The sequence below is a fragment of the Mastigoproctus giganteus genome, chromosome 4 (genome assembly GCF_048544385.1).
Source record: "Mastigoproctus giganteus isolate SK-2022 chromosome 4, ASM4854438v1, whole genome shotgun sequence".
In the NCBI taxonomy this organism is placed as follows: Eukaryota; Metazoa; Arthropoda; class Arachnida; order Uropygi; family Thelyphonidae; genus Mastigoproctus; species Mastigoproctus giganteus.
In genome coordinates this window covers 201,297,103-201,318,456 of record NC_143578.1, presented here as the reverse complement: position 1 = coordinate 201,318,456, position 21,354 = coordinate 201,297,103, and the positions used below count along the sequence as shown (strand labels likewise).

Below are 21,354 nucleotides of genomic sequence, written 5' to 3'. Positions count from 1 at the left end.
TAGAAAAATACATTTTGAATTCTAAAATGTAAATACAATTTGTTATACTTCCTTAAGGCATATCAGGGTTTTTACAAACTGGAAAGTAGTAAAAATTCAGAATAGATCATTCAGAATGGATGCCCATTGATGAGTTAGCAGGGACCTTTTATCTCTAGTTTGCTAGAACTCATAATAAAATTGGAGATGAGTAGAAGTAACAGCAAATTATAAATAGTGTAGTTTTTTTTTTTTTTTTTTTGTAATTTAAATGCTTCTGGCATGCAACCCTTGTCCAACAAGAGCTGATGGCAGCTATTTGTTATAGAAATAGGCTATTCTATGGCTACAGTCTACCAAATTCAAATTCATCAAATTTGTTTACTGTGCCCTTAGCATTAGTTTACATGCAAGTATACGTGCAACTGTTCTTACCCTTAGTTATCCTAACACAGCCAATGTATTTGCTTGCTCCGTAATGTCCTGCCACAGCAGGCCTTGAAATCCCCTACATCTTCCTTTCCAGACTGCTAGATCTTCAAGTAGAAGCAATCCAGGAATCACTTACACCTCTACCTTTGGCTGTTGTTAATTTATTAGCCTATGTACCCCTTCAAGCTATCAGTTTTCCAACCCACCTAATACCTTGATAGCATCAGCAAATATTCTTGCACTCCTTCTATTTAAGTGTATCTTATTCCTGTAATCTCTCCTTGTAGCAAGCACAGACCACGCTGGAAAAAATTCTACTTCATGAGCCTTGCACAATCTCCCCAGGGCTGAATTGGTTGATAAAGGTTGCATTAGCATTGGTAGAGGTATATGATGCAAGAAAGCAAGCTTATACAACATCAGCCAAAAAAAAAAAAAAAACCCTTCCCATTTCACTGTTTCATTCATTCCCAATGTTTGTTTAGTTCTGCCTTGAATTTAGTTAAGCTATCAACTTCCATAACAACAGATGGAAGTTTGTTCTAGCAATCAACTACCTGCTGGCTAAAGGCAAATTTCCACACATCTGTTCTGCAACTGTCTTTCCTCAGTTTGAATCTATGCCCCATCAGGTTTGTAATCTGAGCAAGAGGAAGAATCCCATCAGCATTGAGTCTGCTCAATCTATTCAAGACCTTATACACCTCAATCAGATCACTTCGCATGTGCCTAGTCTCCAGAAGCTGCAATTTGCAGAACTTAATCCTTTCTTCATGAGAGCACCCCCTTTGTTCCCCTCACCAGTCTTGTTACTCTTCTCTGTACTCGTTCTAGCAACTTTACATCCTTACTAAAATGAGGCTTCCAGGCCTGTACACAGTATTCAAGGTGTGGCCTGACCATTGCCTTGTACAAGTGGATATCACATCCTTATCCCTGCTTGCAAAATTCCTGTATGTCATTGACAAGACTCCATGACCTACTCTGGCAACCTGTCTGTGCTGCTCAGTAAACTTCATATCTGACTGCACAATTACCCCCAGGTCTCTTTCATTCTCCACTACCCTGAGTGTAACATCATCCAGTTGGTACATTACTCTGGAGTTACTTCTACCCATATGCAGTACTTTGCATTTGTCAATGTTAAACTTCAGTTTCCACTTCTCAGCCCATCTGCTCTCATGGTGTAGTGTCTGAGCAGAATTGCAGATATTATCAAAATTTATTATATACAGTATTTTCATTATTATTTAATTTATACTGGCTGCTTGAAAACAGATACTACTGTGCAAGCAGCAGTAGCATATGTTATACATTGGTGTTTCTCTTCCAGTTGAATATAGTATTTACACTGTTGAACTATATGCCATTGAACTAGCACTTGAACAGACTTAAATATACATTTCCACTGGGCATCCAATATTAAAGCTAATCCAGTCATGTTAACTGGACTGCAAAACAAAGAACCAGTCAGTCAAGTTATGTTGGATTCCATGTATTTCATTCCCTCGTATCCCAGGGAATGAACTAGCAGACCAAGCCACCAAACACCCAACCTTCTTAAATAAAGTAGAATTATTGGTTACCAAACAGCCAGCCTCCTCAACTACAGCAGAATTATCATTACCGTATACAGAGTATTGAATAATAATGCGAAAAACTTGTAAGGATAAATGCCATGAAATCTGGCAGGCAAATCAATAACAAATTTTACCAGATTAAACAAAACCACAACCATGGCAGTGTAGTTAGAGAAAAAATTGACAGGAAGGGGTTGTTTTAACCAGGATGCACGTCAGTCATACATATTTTACCAAATTTTATATATTAATGGGAGATAATCCTCCCCAATGTATACATTGTGCTTAACTGTGAGTTGTGTATTACATAGTAACACACAACCCACAGTTTAGCATATCCATGTCAAATGCAGTTATTATTACCATGTTCAAGGAGCAACTCTTGTTGAACTTGCAAGAGCCGCTGTATCATTAACACATCTAATCAGAAATGATGCAAACCTAAATGACCTTTTTAGTTTTTTGAAAGCAGATTAAGTAGATTTTAGCCCAACTGCATAATGCTCAAAATGCTCTCCTGCAGCACTGGCAAACTTGATTAGTCATATCTTGGGTTTAGTACCCCTTTTGCTGATAAAACAACAATAACTACCTTTTCTCCTTGAGCTGTTTCAGTTTATACATATTGCAAATAATGGTTGGTATTCATTTCTCGGTTTTCATATATTTAGAGTACTTGACTTTTCTGGGCTATGGTAGCACCACCTTGTGAGGGTTTATGCAGTTATGCTTCCTTATTGAAGTTTGGCTTTCTGTTTTATCCAGTTTCATATATTTCAAAATTTTTATTTTTCTTGTTTTCCAGTTTTGTGTGATTCACCAAACGAGGCAAAGAATTGATGTGCTTTTTTAGTTTACTTATTATTTGATTTTGTTTAAACAGTTTTTTGTTTTTCCTTTCCATTTTTGTCTCAGTTGTTTCAAGCATTGTAAGGTGTCTTCCATATTTGAACACATTCTCTTCTGTCAGTCATATAGGGAATCCAAGGCTAATTGCTTTTTCCCATGCAAGCCAAGTCTGAAATAGGACCATCGGGACTCTCAGTGGTTGATGATACCCTGGTGAAGAGGTTACTGTATTTCCCCTGTTCTTTTGTGCTAACTTTCTTTTCTTTACATAAAGTGAGGGTCAACATTTTGCCTTTTTTTTTTGTGTTCGAATGTGTTGGGGGTCTTTGCCCTTTTCCAGTTAGTTGCATTACCTTGTGTGATACTCTTTGCAGTTCTTTCCTATCATGAGTAATGGCTCTCAATTTCATTTTATTTTATTCTCTCCTCTTTTTTTTTTCCCATAATTTAAATCTTTTAATCTCTCTCTCTCTCTCTCTCTCTCTCTCTCTTGTACCTAGCACCTCTAGCATTATCGGGAGCCTCTGTAGCCAGGTGGGAAGGAGCAGCAGTGCGTAGCATATGCTTCTTGATTAGACCGGGGTTCGAGCCTGTCACCACCAAATACGGACGATGCGGAAAGGTCAGGGAATGACCACCGCATATCCCGGAGCAATATGGCCTTAGTTGTTAATGCTCCTAAAAACCAAATAACAAACAAACATCTAGCATTATCCTGTTGCTGTTTAATTTTCAGCAGAATTTCCCTTGTGATATCACTTGTGAAAAGTACTAGATTGAATTTCACTAATCTTTAGTTGATAACACCACATTTGCCTTCATTCATTTCTTATTTCTTTCAAATATTTTTCTGAGTAAGCTTTGAATAGAACATAGATATCTCATGTGCTCATTTTTGTTGAGAGAAAGCTGATAGTCTGCCAATGTGTACCCTGCTGTAATATTGCCATAACAGTACTACATATATTAATACACTTCCTGTGTTTAATGAACTGCACTATTTTTGCTGTTTTTAATTATGTCACTGAGTCTTTTAAACTTAGTCAAATTTAGCAGATAACAGCAATATTCAAGATGGCTTTTTCCTTTATAAAAAGGACAAATTAACAACGTTAGGCCAGCAAAGGCAGATTAAGAGAAATCTTTGTGGCAAAGGATACAAATAAAAACAGCAAAGTCTTCTTTACTTATGTAAACTCTAGAAGAAAGGGATCAATCAGATTAGTCCACTCGATATCGATGGTTCAACTGTTTGATGATGCTGCTCAGGTAGCTGACAAACTGAATGAGTATTTTGTATCTACATTCACACATGGTGAGTTATTTAGGGAGAAGAATGAAAGAAGTTTATCAAACTCTAACATGGAGCTAAAGGATTTTGTAATAACTGAGAGCAAAGTGAAGGAGAAATTATTGAAGTTAAACATAAGAAAGACATCCTGAAGTGAATGGGATCTATCCAGTTATATTAAAAGAGTTGGCAAAGGAAGTAAGAAAAACCCTTAGCCATAATTATGAGAGCATCCTTGGATTCAGGGGAGGTCCCCATGGACTGGAAATGTGCAAATGTATCCCCAATTCACAAAGAAGGGATCAAAGGGTAATACGAGTAATTACAGACTTGTTAGTTTAACTTCTGTTCCGGGGGAAATAATGGAATCACTTGTTAAAGAAGCATTGCAGGATCATCTAGATTAAACAGCAGTAATAATTCAGACACAGCATGGGTTTGTCAAGGGAAAGTCTTGTCTGACCAATTTGATTGGATACTATGATGTGGTCACATCATAGTATGCTGTTCGCGGATGGTATCGTACTGTGCGAACCATCCCAAGGAAAGGTAGAGAAGAAATTGGCGGAATGGAGGAAAGCATTGAAAGAGAGAGGTATGAGGATAAGTAGAACAAAGACGGAATATATGGTATTGAATGGAGAAGATGAGAGTTCTATAAAACTGCAGGAAGAAAAGCTACCATCAGTTTCGAAATTTAAGTATCTGGGATCGTACATTGAGAGGGGTGGAGGATTGAGTGCGGAAATACAACATAGAGTGCAATGTGGATGGTTGAACTGGAGAAAGATGAGTGGGGTGCTGTGTGATAAGAAAGTAAATTGTGGAATGAAGGGAAGAGTATATAAAACTGTGGTTAGACCCACATTGATGTATGGTGCTGAGACATGGGCAATTACAAGGGCCCAGGAGAAGAAGATGGAAGTGGTGGAGATGATAGGTGTGTGGAAGTGGTGCTAAGATGTGACGAGGAAGTACAGGATGAGAAATTACTAGATCAGAGGTACGGTTAAGGTGGGGTCTCTGAGTAAAAAAAAAATGCAGGAATCTAGGTTGATGTGGCTTGGACATGTGGAACGAAGAAGTGAGGAGTATGTGGGGAAGAGGTGTGAAAAGTTGGAGGTGATAGGGAAGAGGAAGAGGGGGAGACCTAAGCTGAGATGGAAGGACAAGGTGGCAGAGGATTTAAAAGAGAGGATGGAGGAGAGAGGAAGCCCAGGATAGGGAGGAATGGAGGAAAAGAATTAAGGACAGAAATGCCGACCCCATATAAATGTGCGAAGAAGACGAAGATGAAGACTATGATGTGATCGCAAAGGAACTGGATGCAAAAAATAATTTTGATATCATATACTTGGCTTCTGTTGTGTGCTTCCATGTGCTACTATTGCACATGGAAGACTACTGTACAAGTTGGAGCAGCATGTCATTAAGGGCAAATTGCTACAATGGATAAAATGATGGTTGAGTGGGAGAAGACGGAAAGTGGTAATCAGTGGGTACTGCTCTACGTGGACTAATGTTTTTAGTGGTGTCCCTCAGGGTTTGGGGTTGGGCTTGCTGTTTTGTACATTTATCAGTGATATTGATGAAGGTATATCAAGCTTAATGTCAAAATTTGCAGATGCTACAAAGGTTGGCAGGGTTGTTAATAACAGTAATGACAGTATGCTGCTGCAACAGGATCTGGAAAATTTGGTTGATGGGCTGAGAAGTGACAACTGAAATTTAACATCGACAAATGCAAAGTACTACATATTGGTAGCAGTAATCCCAGAGAAATGTACCAACTATATGGTGTTACACTCAGGGTAGTGGAGACTGAAGGAGGCCCGGGGGTAGTTGTGCAGTTAGATATGAAGTTTTCTGAGTAGTGCAGACAGGCTGCTAGAGTAGGTCTTGAGGTCTTGTCAATGATATACAGGGATAAGAAGGTGATTATCCCTTTGTATAAGGCAATGATCAGGCCACACCTTGAGTACTGAGCACAGGTCTGAAAGCCTCATTTTAGGAAGGATGTAGAGATGCTAGAACAAGTACAGAGAAGGGCAACAAGACTGGTGAAGGGAACAAAGGGGTGTGCATTTATGAAGAAAGGCTTAAATTCTACAAATTGCAGCTTCTGGAGACTTAGGCACCTGCGAGGCAATCTGATTGAGGTGTATAAGGCCTTGAATGTATTGAGCAGGTTCAGTGCTGATGGGATTCTTCCTCTTGCTCAGATTACAAACCTGAAGGGGCATAGATTCAAACTGAGGCAAGACAGTTGTAGAATAGATTTGCGGAAATTTGCCTTTAGCCAGCAGTTAGTTGATTGCTGGAACAAACTTCCATCTGTTGTGGAAGTTGATAGCTTAAATAAATTCAAGGCAGAAGTAGACAAACATTTGGAATGAATGAATCAGTGAAATGGGAATTTTTTTTTTGTTTTTTTTATTGTACTTTGGCTTATGCTGTATAAGCTTGCTTTCTTGCATCATGTGCCTCTACTAATGCATTGTGCTGGTTTCCAAAACAATAAAGTATGCGGTGTAATCACCAGTGCTGATTCTGTAGCTGCAGAGGAATCTTGTGATATGTTGGAAAAACCTCTTCTAAATCTCCACAGCCCTCAACTTCCGCAGTGGCATGCTTATCAGCTGGAGGTTAATTCTGGCAACAATTCTCGAAAGGTAAAACTTGCTGATGTTATGCCTGTCTCTCCCTTTTTATAATTTTGAAATTTTTGTAATTTTGTACACTTTTGTAATTTTTCCTGCACATGAGATAAAAAAAAAAAAAATAATAATTCTATTTACATGTTCATTGAACATTTCTTTTTTGCTTCAATCAGATTTGTGAGTGCTGCATAAGCATTTAGGGAAATTGCCACTTTCATAGGGATCTGCGGAATGCAACCCTTACATAAGTCAGGTGTAGTGTCTGTATAATGTTTTATAATATATAATGTTTCGTAATTTATAATATATAATGTTTCGTAATTTATAATATATAATGTTTCATAATTTAATTTCACCATGGCTTTGGTACATTATGGCACTAGCTATTAGTGCATTGTTTATCCATATAAAATCTCCAGCTGACATTTTTTATCCCATTTATCTGTTTTGTTTAGATTTGTTTGAAGTAGAATACCATGAATACTCTCATTAACCCATTAATGCCTATGAAAAAATTACCTATCAAAACTCATTTTGCTCAATATTATGGTGAGATAAGTCATTTAAGCAAACAATACCAAAATTTCAATGAAAATATACTTATTTTTTTAGAAAAACAGGTGTCCTGAAATGGGGACGTTAGGCAGTTAAGTGGTATTTTGCGAAGCAGCCTTTTCAATGCCCATTGTTTTCTGACAATTGTTACACAACCACCTAGCTTTCATATTACAAACACAGCATTTTAATTGTCTATCAAGTTTTTCTGGAAAGTGATGGCCTTCACTAATTTTCATGGAACATCCAGCTTTTTGCTTTTTATTGCTTCTTGTCAATGTAGAATCTTTCAAATAACTTTGTACGATGTTTCGACAAAAATCTAATTGATTCATTTTTATCTCTGCTGTCATTTGGTGCAACCTCCACAGATTAACAGTGGTTTAAATTTATGTATTTAAGTTTGAAAAATGAATGATTGTTGTGAATGAAACCATGTAAAAATGGTTTAAATTTATGCAAGTACATGTGTAGGTACATGGATAGGTACACATATACTTGCATAAACACACACACACACACACACACACACACACACACACACACACACACACACACACACACACACACACTATATATATTTTTTATTACAATGTAAAATCCTATTTATTATGGATTTTAGAAATGTGCTATTCATATGTGGCATTAATGCTATTGTTACAGTTAGCAGTTATACATTATGTACACATGATTTGACTTCATTTCTTTATATTAGATCCTATGTAATATATTATGGATTCGATTTTGTGTAATATGGTTGCATTTTTATTTGGTGTGTGCCTATCCATTTAATTGATAGGCATACACCAAAGAAATTATTAATATCTTGCCCTTTGTAGGCTCCCAGTAGGCCTGTAATTCTCCACCACCCACCTAGCTTTCTAGGCCACTGTGTCTAAATACAAGAACCAATGCAAGAATCAGTTTTGCCTCTGCTTATGCTTGTCATTAAATTATTAGTCAGTGTATCCATGCTAGCAGTTTTTCGAACCAGCTAACACTACCATGTAGCACGGAAAATATCATTTACACCCCTTTAATTTAAGTATGCCTTTGGAAAGAGTCCCTCCTGTTAGCCACTTTGCTTGATAATTATGTTTGCTCTAGCAAAATAGTTAATTTAATCATATTCTTATGACATATTTTAGGAGCGATCAATTAATGAACTACAGTATTTTAAAATTTAACATGATGATATAGAAAACTTGATGACAGAAATGAAAACTAAAATAAAACTTATGTTTTAGTTTTCTGTTTATCTGAATGCATATTTCTTGCTTCCTTTGAAAAATATGCTGAAGGCATGAGTAAATGATATTTATATAATGTACTGAATTTTTGCTTTCACACAAATTAATGATGTTGAAAGAGAAATTTCAACTCATTTTCCAGCATTGGCTACTTATATTCATACAAATTTAAACATTAAATGAGGGGATTGATGGATTACAAAGGATGGTCCAGTATTCTGGTCTGCAAGTTTTGGCCCTTGACTACCGATCTCCCAACCCACTCCACTTCTGAATGTATATAAAAAGCAGTACTGTAAGTAAACTTTCTTACAGTTTACAGGGGAGAGAATGAGAGCACTTATCACATCACTGCAGAGCAGCATCCATCAAATTTACAAACTTGCATGGAAAAGTTTTGAATTGTGAATGAACGTTGAACCCTGTCTGTTAACTATATTGAAGAGTGGATATTATGCATTGAGCAAGCATTCAAAGTATTTTTTGCAACAAACTGCATCATGATTTATCTTCATTTTATGAGTAACTTCTTAAAAAGTTCTTTTATGATGATGATGCTGAATTAATATGCATGCTTATTTTTAAGTAGATTTTTGCCTTGTTTTATCTTTTGCTTAACCAAGGTAGATAAAAAAAAAAGACTGATTTTTAATTATTAATTTACTTCTGAATTGATTTATTATTTGCACTAATTTCTTTCTTTTTTTTTATAATTTCTAATCAAGGACAAAGAGTATGAAAATGCAGTGTGTTCTTTTGTGGATTATGCTGGAGATAACAATTTGTTTCGGGCACAGATCTACAACTTGTTTGGATTGCTGTGGGCACTGTTTTTTATTGTAGGAGTTGGCCAAGTTTCCCTTGCTGGAGCTTTTGCTGCATATTATTGGACTTATAATAAGCCACATGATATTCCAAAATGTGCAATAGTTGTAGGAACATGGAGATGTATTCGGTAAGAAAATATTCTACATACATTCATGTGCCTGTGTGTGCACTTTTTTAATTATCTATATCTGTGTACACACACACACACACACTATTATATATATTTTTATTACAATCAAAAATCCTATTTATTATGGATTATTAGGAATGTGCTATTCATATGTGGCATTAATGCTATTGTTACAGTTAGCAGTTATACATTATGCACACGTGATTTGACTTTATTTCTTTATATTAGATCCTATGTATTATATTATGGATTTGATTTCGTGTAATATAGTTGTATTTCGGGCATTTTTAGCCTAATGATGCTAAATAACAATTTTAGTATGTTAGTGGCAACATATATGACTAGTTTTAAAAAAGACTTAAATCACCATTGTTAAATATATACTAATCAAGACACTTAAAACTAAACTACCTAGTATTAACAAAAAGAAAAAAGATTCATTCATCCATATGGCCATCTCTCTGCTGCTCATCTGCTGAACAGATTGATAGCCAAGCAAAATTAATTGCTGATGCATACCCTTTTTTGTTGACCCAATAACAATTTTACTAATTTTAATTAATTTCATATTTAATATGGCCAAAAATATAAATTTTATGATTATTTATGACATAACGTTAATTTTTAATTGTTTACTATAATTTATTGTCCACTTGTATATAACTATTAAGCAAACATAATGATACAAGATTGATAGCCAAGCGAAATTAATTGCTGACACATACTTTTTTGTTGTCCCAATAACAGTTTTACTAATTTTAATTAATTTCATATTTAATATGGCCAAAAATATAAATTTTATGATTATTTATGACATAATGTTAATTTTTAATTGTTTACCACTCCCATTGCTATAACTCTACTTTGCACATAAATATTATTGTCCACTTGTATATAACTATTAAGCAAACATAATGATACAAGATTGAACCAGTAGTGTTTACTACAACCTAAAATCTCCTGAAACTCTTCAAAATAGTATTGTAATGCTACATTTAGATTAGTGTGTGAAATACTGTTGAATAGATTTTTGAAGTCAAAGGTATTATATACTTTCCTAATGTTATTTTGCTTGATGTATTCTAAAACATTTCTGTTGTCAAAAATAAAATTAGTTAGTGATAATTAAGTTTAGTTTTGTCTCCAATTTTTTACTTGGGTTTTTTAATGTAGATATTTCTACATGATGTAATTGGAATTTTGGAATGGAAATCTTGTGTTATCAATGCTGGAAGCAGTATTGGTTAAGTTATAGGTTTTGCTATCATTCAGTTCATTTTTTAATATATCCAAATATAATTTCTTGCAAACTATGCTGAAGTTGTTATTAGCTTTACCTTAACTAGTGACAACAAATTTATTTTGCATTTCTTTAATATGCTTATTTAAACTTTTTATACTATATCGTTTGTAGTTTGTGTGGTACTGTATATTATTTTTTAAAGCCAACCATAATGTAATTCATGGTGGTATTAATCCACATTTGAAATGCTTCCATGAGTGTATTTATAGGCTAATTTGTATGAAAACTATAATAGATTCATTCTAATAGGGCTTTGGATGCTAACCTAGATCTGAATGGGTGTTAGGCCTAAATATCATTCCGTTTTGCATGATATCTCTCAATGTATAATCCTCAACTATGTTAAGGTCGCCTGTCAATATGTGCTTGTAATGTGGATCCATAAATTTTTAACATTTGGTTTCTCTGCAGAAACAAGGGAAATCTAGTGTTTTTGTAATTACATATAGGTAATATTATGATGTCTAATTTCTATGTTAATTTTGCTAATAGACAAATATTTTAAGGTTTTATCAATAATATCTTTTTGGATCTGTGTGGTTAAATATGTGATTTTGATATTATTATACTAAATTATTTATTTTTAATTTCGGGGCTATTGTACCCTAATTTAAATTTAATAATGTCTTCTATTAGATGCTTTAGGTTCAAGTTTCTAAACATGTATTGCATGCATATTTTTCTAAAAGCTTGCACTTTACTGTGTTTTAGTGTGAAGAGAAAGTTATGTATAGATTTGATATTATTAATGGGATCACTATCCCATTCTGTGAGCAGTATCTCAAACTTTAAGGCTTTAGGGAACTTGCTCTGATGCAGCTATTATATTCTTGTCTAACCTTAGTAAATTTTATTTTTTAGTGCCTTGCCCTCACATGGTTTGATACAGCCTCACATGGCTGTTATAGAACGTAAGTGCATTGTTTGGAGATGTTGTAAGTGAAGTTCCTGCCATTAATCCTAATGGTCAGCCCATAAGGATAAAGTGATTTATAGTGCAGTATGAACAGGACTTCCATGATTTCCCATGTAACTGTGTTTTCTTATTTAGTTAGTTTGTTTGTTGTTTGGTTTTTAGGAGCATTAGCAACTAAGGCCATATTGCTCCGGGGATATGCGGTGGTCATTCCCTGACCTTTCCGCATCCTCCGTATTTGGTGGGCACGGGCTCGAACCCTGGTCTAATCAAGAAGTGTATGCTACGCACTGCTGCTCCTGCCCTCCTGGCTATGGAGGCGCCATATATAGTTAGTTGCTGTGATTATATTAGTAAACTTGTGTGTTTGGAAGTGCTTTAATTCAATCTCATTGGTGAATTTATCTGTATCTTTTGTTATATTGCCATTGGCAAGCCTGTTTTCATATTTTTTAATCTGTGAACTGTGTAAGTTTAATCTTAAATGCAATTCCATGCTTGATTGTCCAACATATTGTATCTCACAGTCCTTGCAACCTATGATATATATATATATATATATATATATATATAGCATTTTGCATATGGCAAAAAACAGGAATGTTATCCTCTGTAGTGTCATGCATATTGTGCATGTAGGAATATGTCATATATAGTTTACTCTTGCATTTAGTAAATTTTAATTGGCCCTGCTGTTTAATACAGGCAAAAACATCTGCTATATATGAGAAGGTTTTATTTCCATTAACACTGTGAGGTATAATATTGATCATTTGTTGGCTGGGGGCATTGAATGCTACATGACCTGTATTAGGATTTAACGAGTCATCTGCGATCTTATTTTTTCTGCGATACCCATGCAGCACATCATTACTTCTCATTGTGTGTGGCATCGTAATTTATTGAAAGGATAGAATTTAAGGCATAAGGCATACTATATGCATTCTGTTAATTGGTGATGAGCAGATGGGTAAAATATCTTAATTCTAAATTTAAAAAATATATATATATATATTTCAGACTGTTGTCTCTGTAGTTATTAGCAGGATGGGGGATACAGATAGCATAATTCATACTTTATTATATATAGTTTTATTATTATAACCAAATAATCCTATTTATTATTGATTGTTAGAAATGTGCTACTGATATGTGCCATTAATGCTATTGTTACAATTAACAATTATATACTCTTGATTTGACTTTATTTCTTTGTAATGGATCCTATATAATTTATTATGGATATGATTTCATGAAGCAGATGCAGGTACAATATGGTTGCATTTCAGGAATTTTTACCCTAATGGTGCGGACTAACAGTTTTATGTGTGTTGTTAGTGGCAACATATATGCCTAGGTTTAAAAAGATTTAATCACCAATGCTAAGTATATACTAATCTAGACACTTAAAACTAAACTACCTAGAAGGTAGTTTAGTTTTAAACTATGTACAATAAGTAGTGTGCAATTACTCACACATGCATAAGGAAGGAGGAATTTATGATGCACACTTGTTGTACTACCAATTACTCATTAACACATCTATATCGTTTTTTCTGGTGTTTTTAGATCAGAAGATATGGATGAACAAGGTAACAGTCATTTCCGGCATAGGTCTGTGGTGGGGGTTTCCTGTTCAAATCGAGTGATAAGTCAGCCACATCAATCCATTGAAAACTCTTGGCAGTCTGTGGCGACCAGACAGTTGATTGAAGTAATGTCCAGAGGTGGTTCTACTGGTTTTGGGAAGATGATTTTGACATGAAGGACAAACCGAGAGCTGAAAGCCCAGCACCTGTCACAATGAAAATGAAGAAGTCATTTGAAATGGCAGGTGCATAACCACCAAACAAGTGATACACTGTGAAAAAGTCAAAAGGAAGTGTTTTAACCATCATCATCATCATCAACAGACTGGGGTACAGAAAAATCTGTACAAGAGATGATGGCTACAAGGAAAGAGGTCTGTGAAGATCTTCTGGAGAGGTTTGGTGCTGGCAGTCCTGAGTGCTTTAAAGGGGTTGAAATATGGCTCTTCCATTATGATCCTCAAAGCAAACAACAATCCATGAAATGGGGCACCTGTAAACAAAAAAGCATGGGGAAAATTTTCCAAATCATTGACAAAACTTATGGCCACTTTCTTCTGGGTTCAGAATGGCTTAGTTTTTATTGATTTCTTGGAAAAACAGAAGGACGCTGTTTTTCCCTGATAATGCTTAATCGAGCTCTGAAAACCAAAAGACCTAAACTGAATTGGCAGGGCATCAATTTTCATCAGGATAATGCAAGGTTGCACACAGCACAGAAGACACTGTCAAAGATCGCCCAGCTGGGGTTGAGCATGATGCCTCATCCACACTATAGCCCTCACCTTGCTCCATCAGTTTTTTTTTTTTTTTTTTGTAGTATTACTTTCAAACACCCTACCTGCATGGTAGAGTGTTTGAGAGTGATAAGAATGATACGGACCTCATTTCTAACATAATCATCAGCCTCCTGATTTTTTGCCAAAGTGCATTCACTGTAAAGAATTCTGGAGAAAATGCAAGTGAGTGTGGTGAGTGGCTCTTACGTTAAGTGCTATTTTCACAAATTTGAAAGATTGCATTTATGTATGTGAAGTATGGTTACGATAGCTCAGATAATGAGGTTACAGCTTCTAGTGCATTACTTTTTGATCTGTCTCTCTCTCTGTCTGTCTGTCTGTGTGTGTTTAATTTATGTACTAGTTCAAAATGAAAAAATATACATCCATATTGTCTTAATCTGCAGTATCACTACCCTCATGGTTTGATGGACAGGATTGAAGCTGGTGGATGTGCAACCCAAGGGTGCTTGGGTAGCCCTGATATATCATACTTCAATGTGATGGAATGCTGAACAGACATTTTACATTTGACGATTTATCTATGGAATCAGAATTTTTTGAAAATCAAAATGGGATCTAACCACTTTGCCAACAGTCTTGTTCCAAGTGATATGATTTTCAAACTTCAATTACCTGATAGTTCAATTCATACAACTGTTTCATGGTTATCTCTGCAGCTCTATGTTTTTGGTTCCTATTTCCTTATTTGGATTGATGAATTTCATTTTTACTTTTCCTTATTGAAGAATGAATTACTTGTAGGTTCAGCATTCGAAGGATGGTGGTGATGGTTATTTGTGAAATTGAAGCTGTTTGTTTCAGAACAAGGATTCTGAAGGTGGAATGTAGTGTGCTATCATTAGCACACTACTGTGATAGATAGAATTTTAATTTAATGAGAGAAAGTAATTATAATATACAGTGGACCCCCTTGCTTTACGATGGGTTCACTATAAGATCAAATCACTTTACAATGGACTCTCCATAATAAAATTCCTTTCACTATACAATATGTAGTAAGCACGGGATATTGTCATCACGTTTGCGAATTGAATTTTAATTCTATTTTAATTAATTAATTCTATTGAATGGAACTTAAAAAATAGGAACGAAGAGAAGATTCTGAAAATTTATTTTTGTTTTTTATATGATTTCAATGAAGGGGAAACATATTTCACCATAATACTGTAAGGTAAAAACCCACAGAATTCCAGTTATTGGTTATCGCAAAAGTAATTTAAAATACTACCCATTTTAAAAGCTTACGCTAACAGCTCCAGAAACATACCTTAGAAAAATATCACAAATGCATTCAAAATTCATTCTTATAACAAAACAGCAATAAACAGCGAAAGTGTAGTGCACTTTAATGATTTGAGCGGCTGATTCTACTAACCAGTGATCACTAGTGGCTACTTATTTAGCTATACAATGGCTTACGAGTGTCTCTGACCGGACCACGTGGTCCTTTGTCTCAGCCAATAGCAGCATCTGTAAACGTGTTGGGCACATATTTTGTTTTCGTATCCTTTAGTTCAAGTGTGTTTTTTTTTTTTTTTTTTGTGCTTACTTTCCATAAATTTACTGTATTGAATTCTTGAACGTACAACACTGCATAATATAGCCCTTAAACAGTGCAGTAAGAAGAAAATTTCAGTTAAAATTAAACAAAAAATAGTGAAAAAACTTGATGGTGGTGCTAAAATTTGTTTGCGTGAATATGGTTTTTCACGGTCAGCCATTTCTACCATAGTGAAACAAAAAGAAAACCTTAAAGTAAGTGATGAATCTAACACAGTCCAAAATGGCAGAGAACTGATTGTAGAAATGGAAAGGCTTTTGTTGCTGTGGATAAAAGAACAACAATTGAAGGGTGATACAGTTCCTGGACGAAATGGAAAGGCTTTTGTTGCTATGGATAAAAGAACAACAATTGAAGGGTGATACAGTTCCTGGACAATACATTTGTGAACGTGCAAAGCAGATTTTTGAGGATTTAAAGACTAAAACACCTTCAGCTAGTGATACATGATATGGGGACTTTAAAGCCAGCAAAGGTTGGTTCGATTGTTTTAGAAAAAGGTTCGATATTAAAAGTGTCATAAGGCATGGAGAGGCTTACAGTGCTGATCAGGAAGCAGCTGAAAACTTTAAGGTGTAGTTTCAAGAACTTGTTGAGAAGGAGGGTTACCATCCTCAACAAGTCTTTAATACAGACGAAACAGGCCTCTTTTACAGAGATAAATAGCTTAGTTATATGGCGAAAATTTCAACTTCTTGGAACGAATTATTAAAAAACAGTGTGTTATTGGGTTCACATTACGATATTTTCACGATACGATGGTGTCTCTGGAACAAATTAATATCATAAAACGGGGGTTCCACTGTACATGAGTTGATCCATTGGTGATATCTTGGGCTTAGGTTACTGTTCTGTGGCCAAATTCCATAGAAAAGTTAGCAGACACTCAAGCAGTTGCTTTTCACATTTCTAAAGCTTTCAGAGCCTTTAGACAAGATGAAAGCTTCTAAACAAGCTTTCATCTTATGGTCTACTTTCCAATTTTTCTTTGATTGGCTAGTATCATCTCTGGCCACTCAGTGCATATGATATAGATGGCTATCTCTAGCTTGCAATGTCCCAGCTAAAAATGAAGTTTGTCACGGTTTTGTTCTTTCTGCTAATCAGCATTAATTAGTTCCATCAAATGTTGATAAATGAACCTGTAGAGGTGGAACAATTTTCAAACATTTTAAATAATTTTTTATTCATTTTTAGGGTCCATAGTCTAACGAAGGATCCTTATAATATCACTTGGTTGTCTGTCTGTCACAGCATTGTATCTCTGGAACCACTAAGCCTATTGACTTGAAATTTTGCATGGGTTTGTACATCATGTGGGCCAACATAACGCCATATTGATCGTTGTTGACAAAAATTTGTCTGAGAAATGGGGGATAAAATGTGGAGGCGGGGACAAAAATGTTGTTGACAACCTATAGCTTATTATACACCGTTGGAAAGAGCTCAACTATGCATTATTCGATGCTTATAAAGGCAAAACTATTCAGATTCAAATCTATCATTTATTTTTTGTGTTAAATTAAAAAACTAATTTTTTATTGCACTTCGATAGTGCGCTTCTTTTTACTAAGTAACTCTCCTTTCAGTGACAAAAAGGTTGCTACATAGTTAATAATTCTATAAAGGTCATTTATAAATTTTGCAACGAGAAGTATTTTTTAACAATTTTCATAACTGGATTTGTCCTGGCAAGGAAGTACTCACAGAGAGCCAATGTGAGGCGGTGGTGGGGAGGTGCCTGCGTGGAGTCTTGCACGGCCCTCACCTGCCAGTCACTTCTACCATTCTTATTCACAACAACTGGAAAGACTCAAATAGACAATGTTTTTGCTAGTTCCTCAGTTTTAAACCAAGCCAGGGTACTAGAAATTTTTTTCGGTTACCCATAAAGCTCTCTATTTGAGATACTACACTAATGACTATTCGTGACTATAGACCCCTCATCCCGAGTATCTGGCACTCAGTAGTTGACCGATTTTTTTTTATTTACTCTTCATAACTTATGTACATATGAATTAAATGACTCAAATGTCATTAAAAGATCACTTTTAATGACATTTGAGTTAGTCCAATTGCATCACTTTTATACATAGTAAACTACCAAGGTAGATGAATTGACACTGTTTGAATTATATCTCATATTGTGAATACCTTCACAACAAGTTGCCATGATATTGCACTACCTCGAAGGAGTAACGCTTCACCAGTGGAGAAGACTATTGTTACTTATTCTTGGTGGAAACCACTGCCCAGATGGCACTGTTTCGAGGCTTTTCGGCCTCTCTTTGGTGGATGGTACCCTGGTGTTGAAACAGTGACAACCCAGTTATGAATCGGGCATCTCTCACAATATGAGAGATGCCTGATTAGTTCTTGTATGAATTCCTAAGTAAGACAAGATGAACTGATAACACAAGACCATTGTCCTGTACAATGCAGGGAGCTGTATGGTCAGCTAGCTTGTATTTGACACAGTTATCATAAGGAAAACAAAAGTTTCCTCAGTTGTTTATTTCCATTTAGGATGATAGTCTTTTTATTTAATTTGTTCATCCAGCAGCATCTTTCAGACAGTCTTCAACATTGTTGCTGCAACAAACCAACTCATTGCGAGAGCCCCATTTCCTCCAAAAAGACAAGCCCTGGTCAGTCCAATTTCAGCCAAGACAGCAGAAACACACACACACACACTGTGATGGACAGACAGGAGGATGGGTGAAGTTATGCTTTTAGTTAACCTTCCAATGACCACGTCAAAGATATAACCAGGCGGGGTCATTTAGTGACCCCAGCAATAAATATTTTCTATTTATTAAATATACGAAATAAAATGCAATACGAAAAGCTACATAAATATTTATTAGTAGAAATAACACATAAAAAATTAAACATAGTTGCTAAGTTAAATACTGGTAATGAAATAGTTCTGTAACATTAACTAGTTTCAGTAGGCATTCCACTGAATTGAAATTAGTTGTTCTGGTTATTGCATGATTGGCATATTGTTGACTTTATTACAGTGGCATGGTTCCTGCAAACAAATCGATTACACTTATACATTTTTCATGGTTTTCTTATAAAGGTTCCTTGTGCACACAGTACAGCGACTGCATTTGGCACCAGTTCCACCTGTTTTATTTTGCCACACATGGTTCCTGCATTGATGTTTTCCCCCGGCATTCTCAGTTTCCAAAATCATACTAATAGCATTTTTAATGTATTTGGGTAGCTTTTCTTGAGAATGCTCAGCTATTAGCGGTGTTACGTAATTCATTCCTAATTCTTCAAAGAATAGTAGTTTTCTAAAAGTTTTACCTCTTTCTTAATCTTTGTATTTCTTTGTGTACTGAACAAATTCATTGACTGCTGTCAAATTCAGAATTTGGAAAAATATTGCCAATGGCCAACGATTAGTGTTGCAGAAGCATGTATATTCTCGTACCATGCAATCCAAAGCGTCTGCAGCCCCTTTGCACTTATTGTTGTTTAGTAACACTTGGGGTTTGAAATCAGTTGTTTCATCTGATATAGTTAGTAGTAGTAGTGGCATGTGATGCAAGAAAGTAAGTATATGAGCTTATGTAGCATCAGCCAAAAAAAAAAAAAAAAAATCACACCATTCCCTCCAAATTTCTGTCCAGTTCTTTCTTAAATTTATTCAGCCTATCAACTTCCACAACGACAGATGGAAGTTTCTTCCAGCAATTAACCACCTGCTGGATAAAGGCAAATTTCCGCACATCTATTCTACATCTGTCGTTTCTTAATTTGAATTTCTGTCTCCTTAGGTTCGTAATCTGAACAAGTGGAAGGATCCCATCAGAATTCAGTGTGCTCAACCCATTCGAGGCCTTATACACCTCAATCAGATCATCGTGCAGGTGCCTAGTCTCCAGCCACCGCAATTTGCAGAACTTAAGCCTCTCTTGGTAAGAGGATCCCTTCATTCCCCTCACCAATCTTGTTGCCCTTCTCTGTACACGCTCATGCAAATCTACATCCTTCCTCAAATGAGGTCTCCAGACCTGTATGCAGTACTCAAGGCGTGGTCTGACCATTGCCTTATACAGAGGGACAATCACCTCCTTTTTCCTGCTGGTAAAATTCCTATATATCATTGACAAAACTCCATAACTTGCCCTGGCAGCGTGTTTGCATTATTCAGAAAACTTCATATCTGACTGCACGATTACTCCCAGGTCTTTTTCATTTTCTACCACCTTAAGTGTAGTACCACGCAGTTGGTACGTTTCTCTGGGGTTACGTCTACCCATATGCAGTACTTTGCATTTGTCAAGGTTAAACTTTAGTTGCCACTTCTTAGCCCATCTACCCAAATTTTCTAGATCCTGTTGCAGTAGCACACTGCCATTACTGTCATTAACAACCCTGCCAACCTTTGTATCATCTGCAAACTTCGACACTAAGCCTAATATACCTTCATCAATATCATTGATAAATATACAAAACAACAGTGGACCCAATTACGATATGCAACATTGTTCCCTTGAACAGCCTTAGCACATTTATTGGAAAACCAAGGTTTAGATACAGAACGAGATTTTAATGAGTGTGGGATAAAGGATTCCATTCCTGCAAGAATAATATCACTGACACGATCTGAGCAAATGTTAACATCAGAAGTTTTGAAACACTAATCCAACTAAGGAAAAGAAGAAAAGAAATCTCGCAGGTCATCCCATTTTGCATTCTTGTAATGCCAGACAATATGAGGTTGGGAATAGCCACGAGATAAAGGCTCCATTGGAGAAGAGACAATCACCAAGTTGTGATCTGAAGTGCCTAAAGGACCTCTCACTTCGACCATTTACTTAGAAGGGTTGTTTGTGAGAAAAAGAACAAGCGTGTTGGCTGTATGATTAGGATTGTCCGGTATTCTTGTAGGTAAATGAACAATCTGTGCAAGGTCATTAGTAATTGCAAAAGCCTCAACATCTCGACCAGCTGTGTCGGTGCGACTAGAAAACGGAAGCCAGCTGGAGTTGTGAACATTAAAATCACCGAGGAAAATTACCTCACTGTTAGGAAAGTTGGACTGGAGAGAGTCAAGTTGCAAAGATAGGAAGTCAAAGAGCTCCAAGTGATTAGTGGAGTTCGGAGAACAGTAGAAACAACAGATGAATTTGACACAATGAGGTAGAAAGATTTTAAGCCAGAGAAGATCGAAGAGAGGAGATTCCAAATTACCAAGTCTCTGACAGGGAATATCAGAACGGACATATGCAGAAGTACCACCTGTGAGGTGAAAGGAATTATACAGCGAATAATTTAGGCATCTGAGATGAGCAGTAGTTGAATCAACCGATAACTGAGATTCTGTCAGGAAAAGTACATGGGGTTTGGCAGACTTCAAGTGGAAATGGACATCGTTGAGATTAGAATTGAGACCACGTATATTTGTGAAATGAATTAAGATGTGTTTTGAAGGTTAGATCTTTTCACAGATAGCATGCTGTATTAGTTTGACAATTCATGGTGTATTCAATAGGGGATAATCCCCTTACACAAGGGGATAATCATCTCCTTATCCCTGCTAGAAAAATTCCTGTATATCATTGACAAGACACTATGGGCTACTCTTGCAGACCATCTGCACTGCTCAGA

At 35.9% G+C, this 21,354-nt stretch overlaps 1 protein-coding gene across 2 annotated transcripts in view; it reads left to right on the top strand.

The window, feature by feature from the left end:
* The window catches only part of Ctl2 (Choline transporter-like 2), a 387,011-nt gene that overhangs the window by 255,414 nt on the left and 110,243 nt on the right, over nucleotides 1–21,354 (top strand). For both annotated transcript variants that reach the window (XM_090371991.1, XM_090371992.1), the window contains exon 17: nucleotides 9,322–9,551. In XM_090371991.1, coding sequence (XP_090228117.1) covers nucleotides 9,322–9,551 — 230 coding nt within the window. The remainder of the gene's footprint in view (nucleotides 1–9,321; nucleotides 9,552–21,354) is intronic.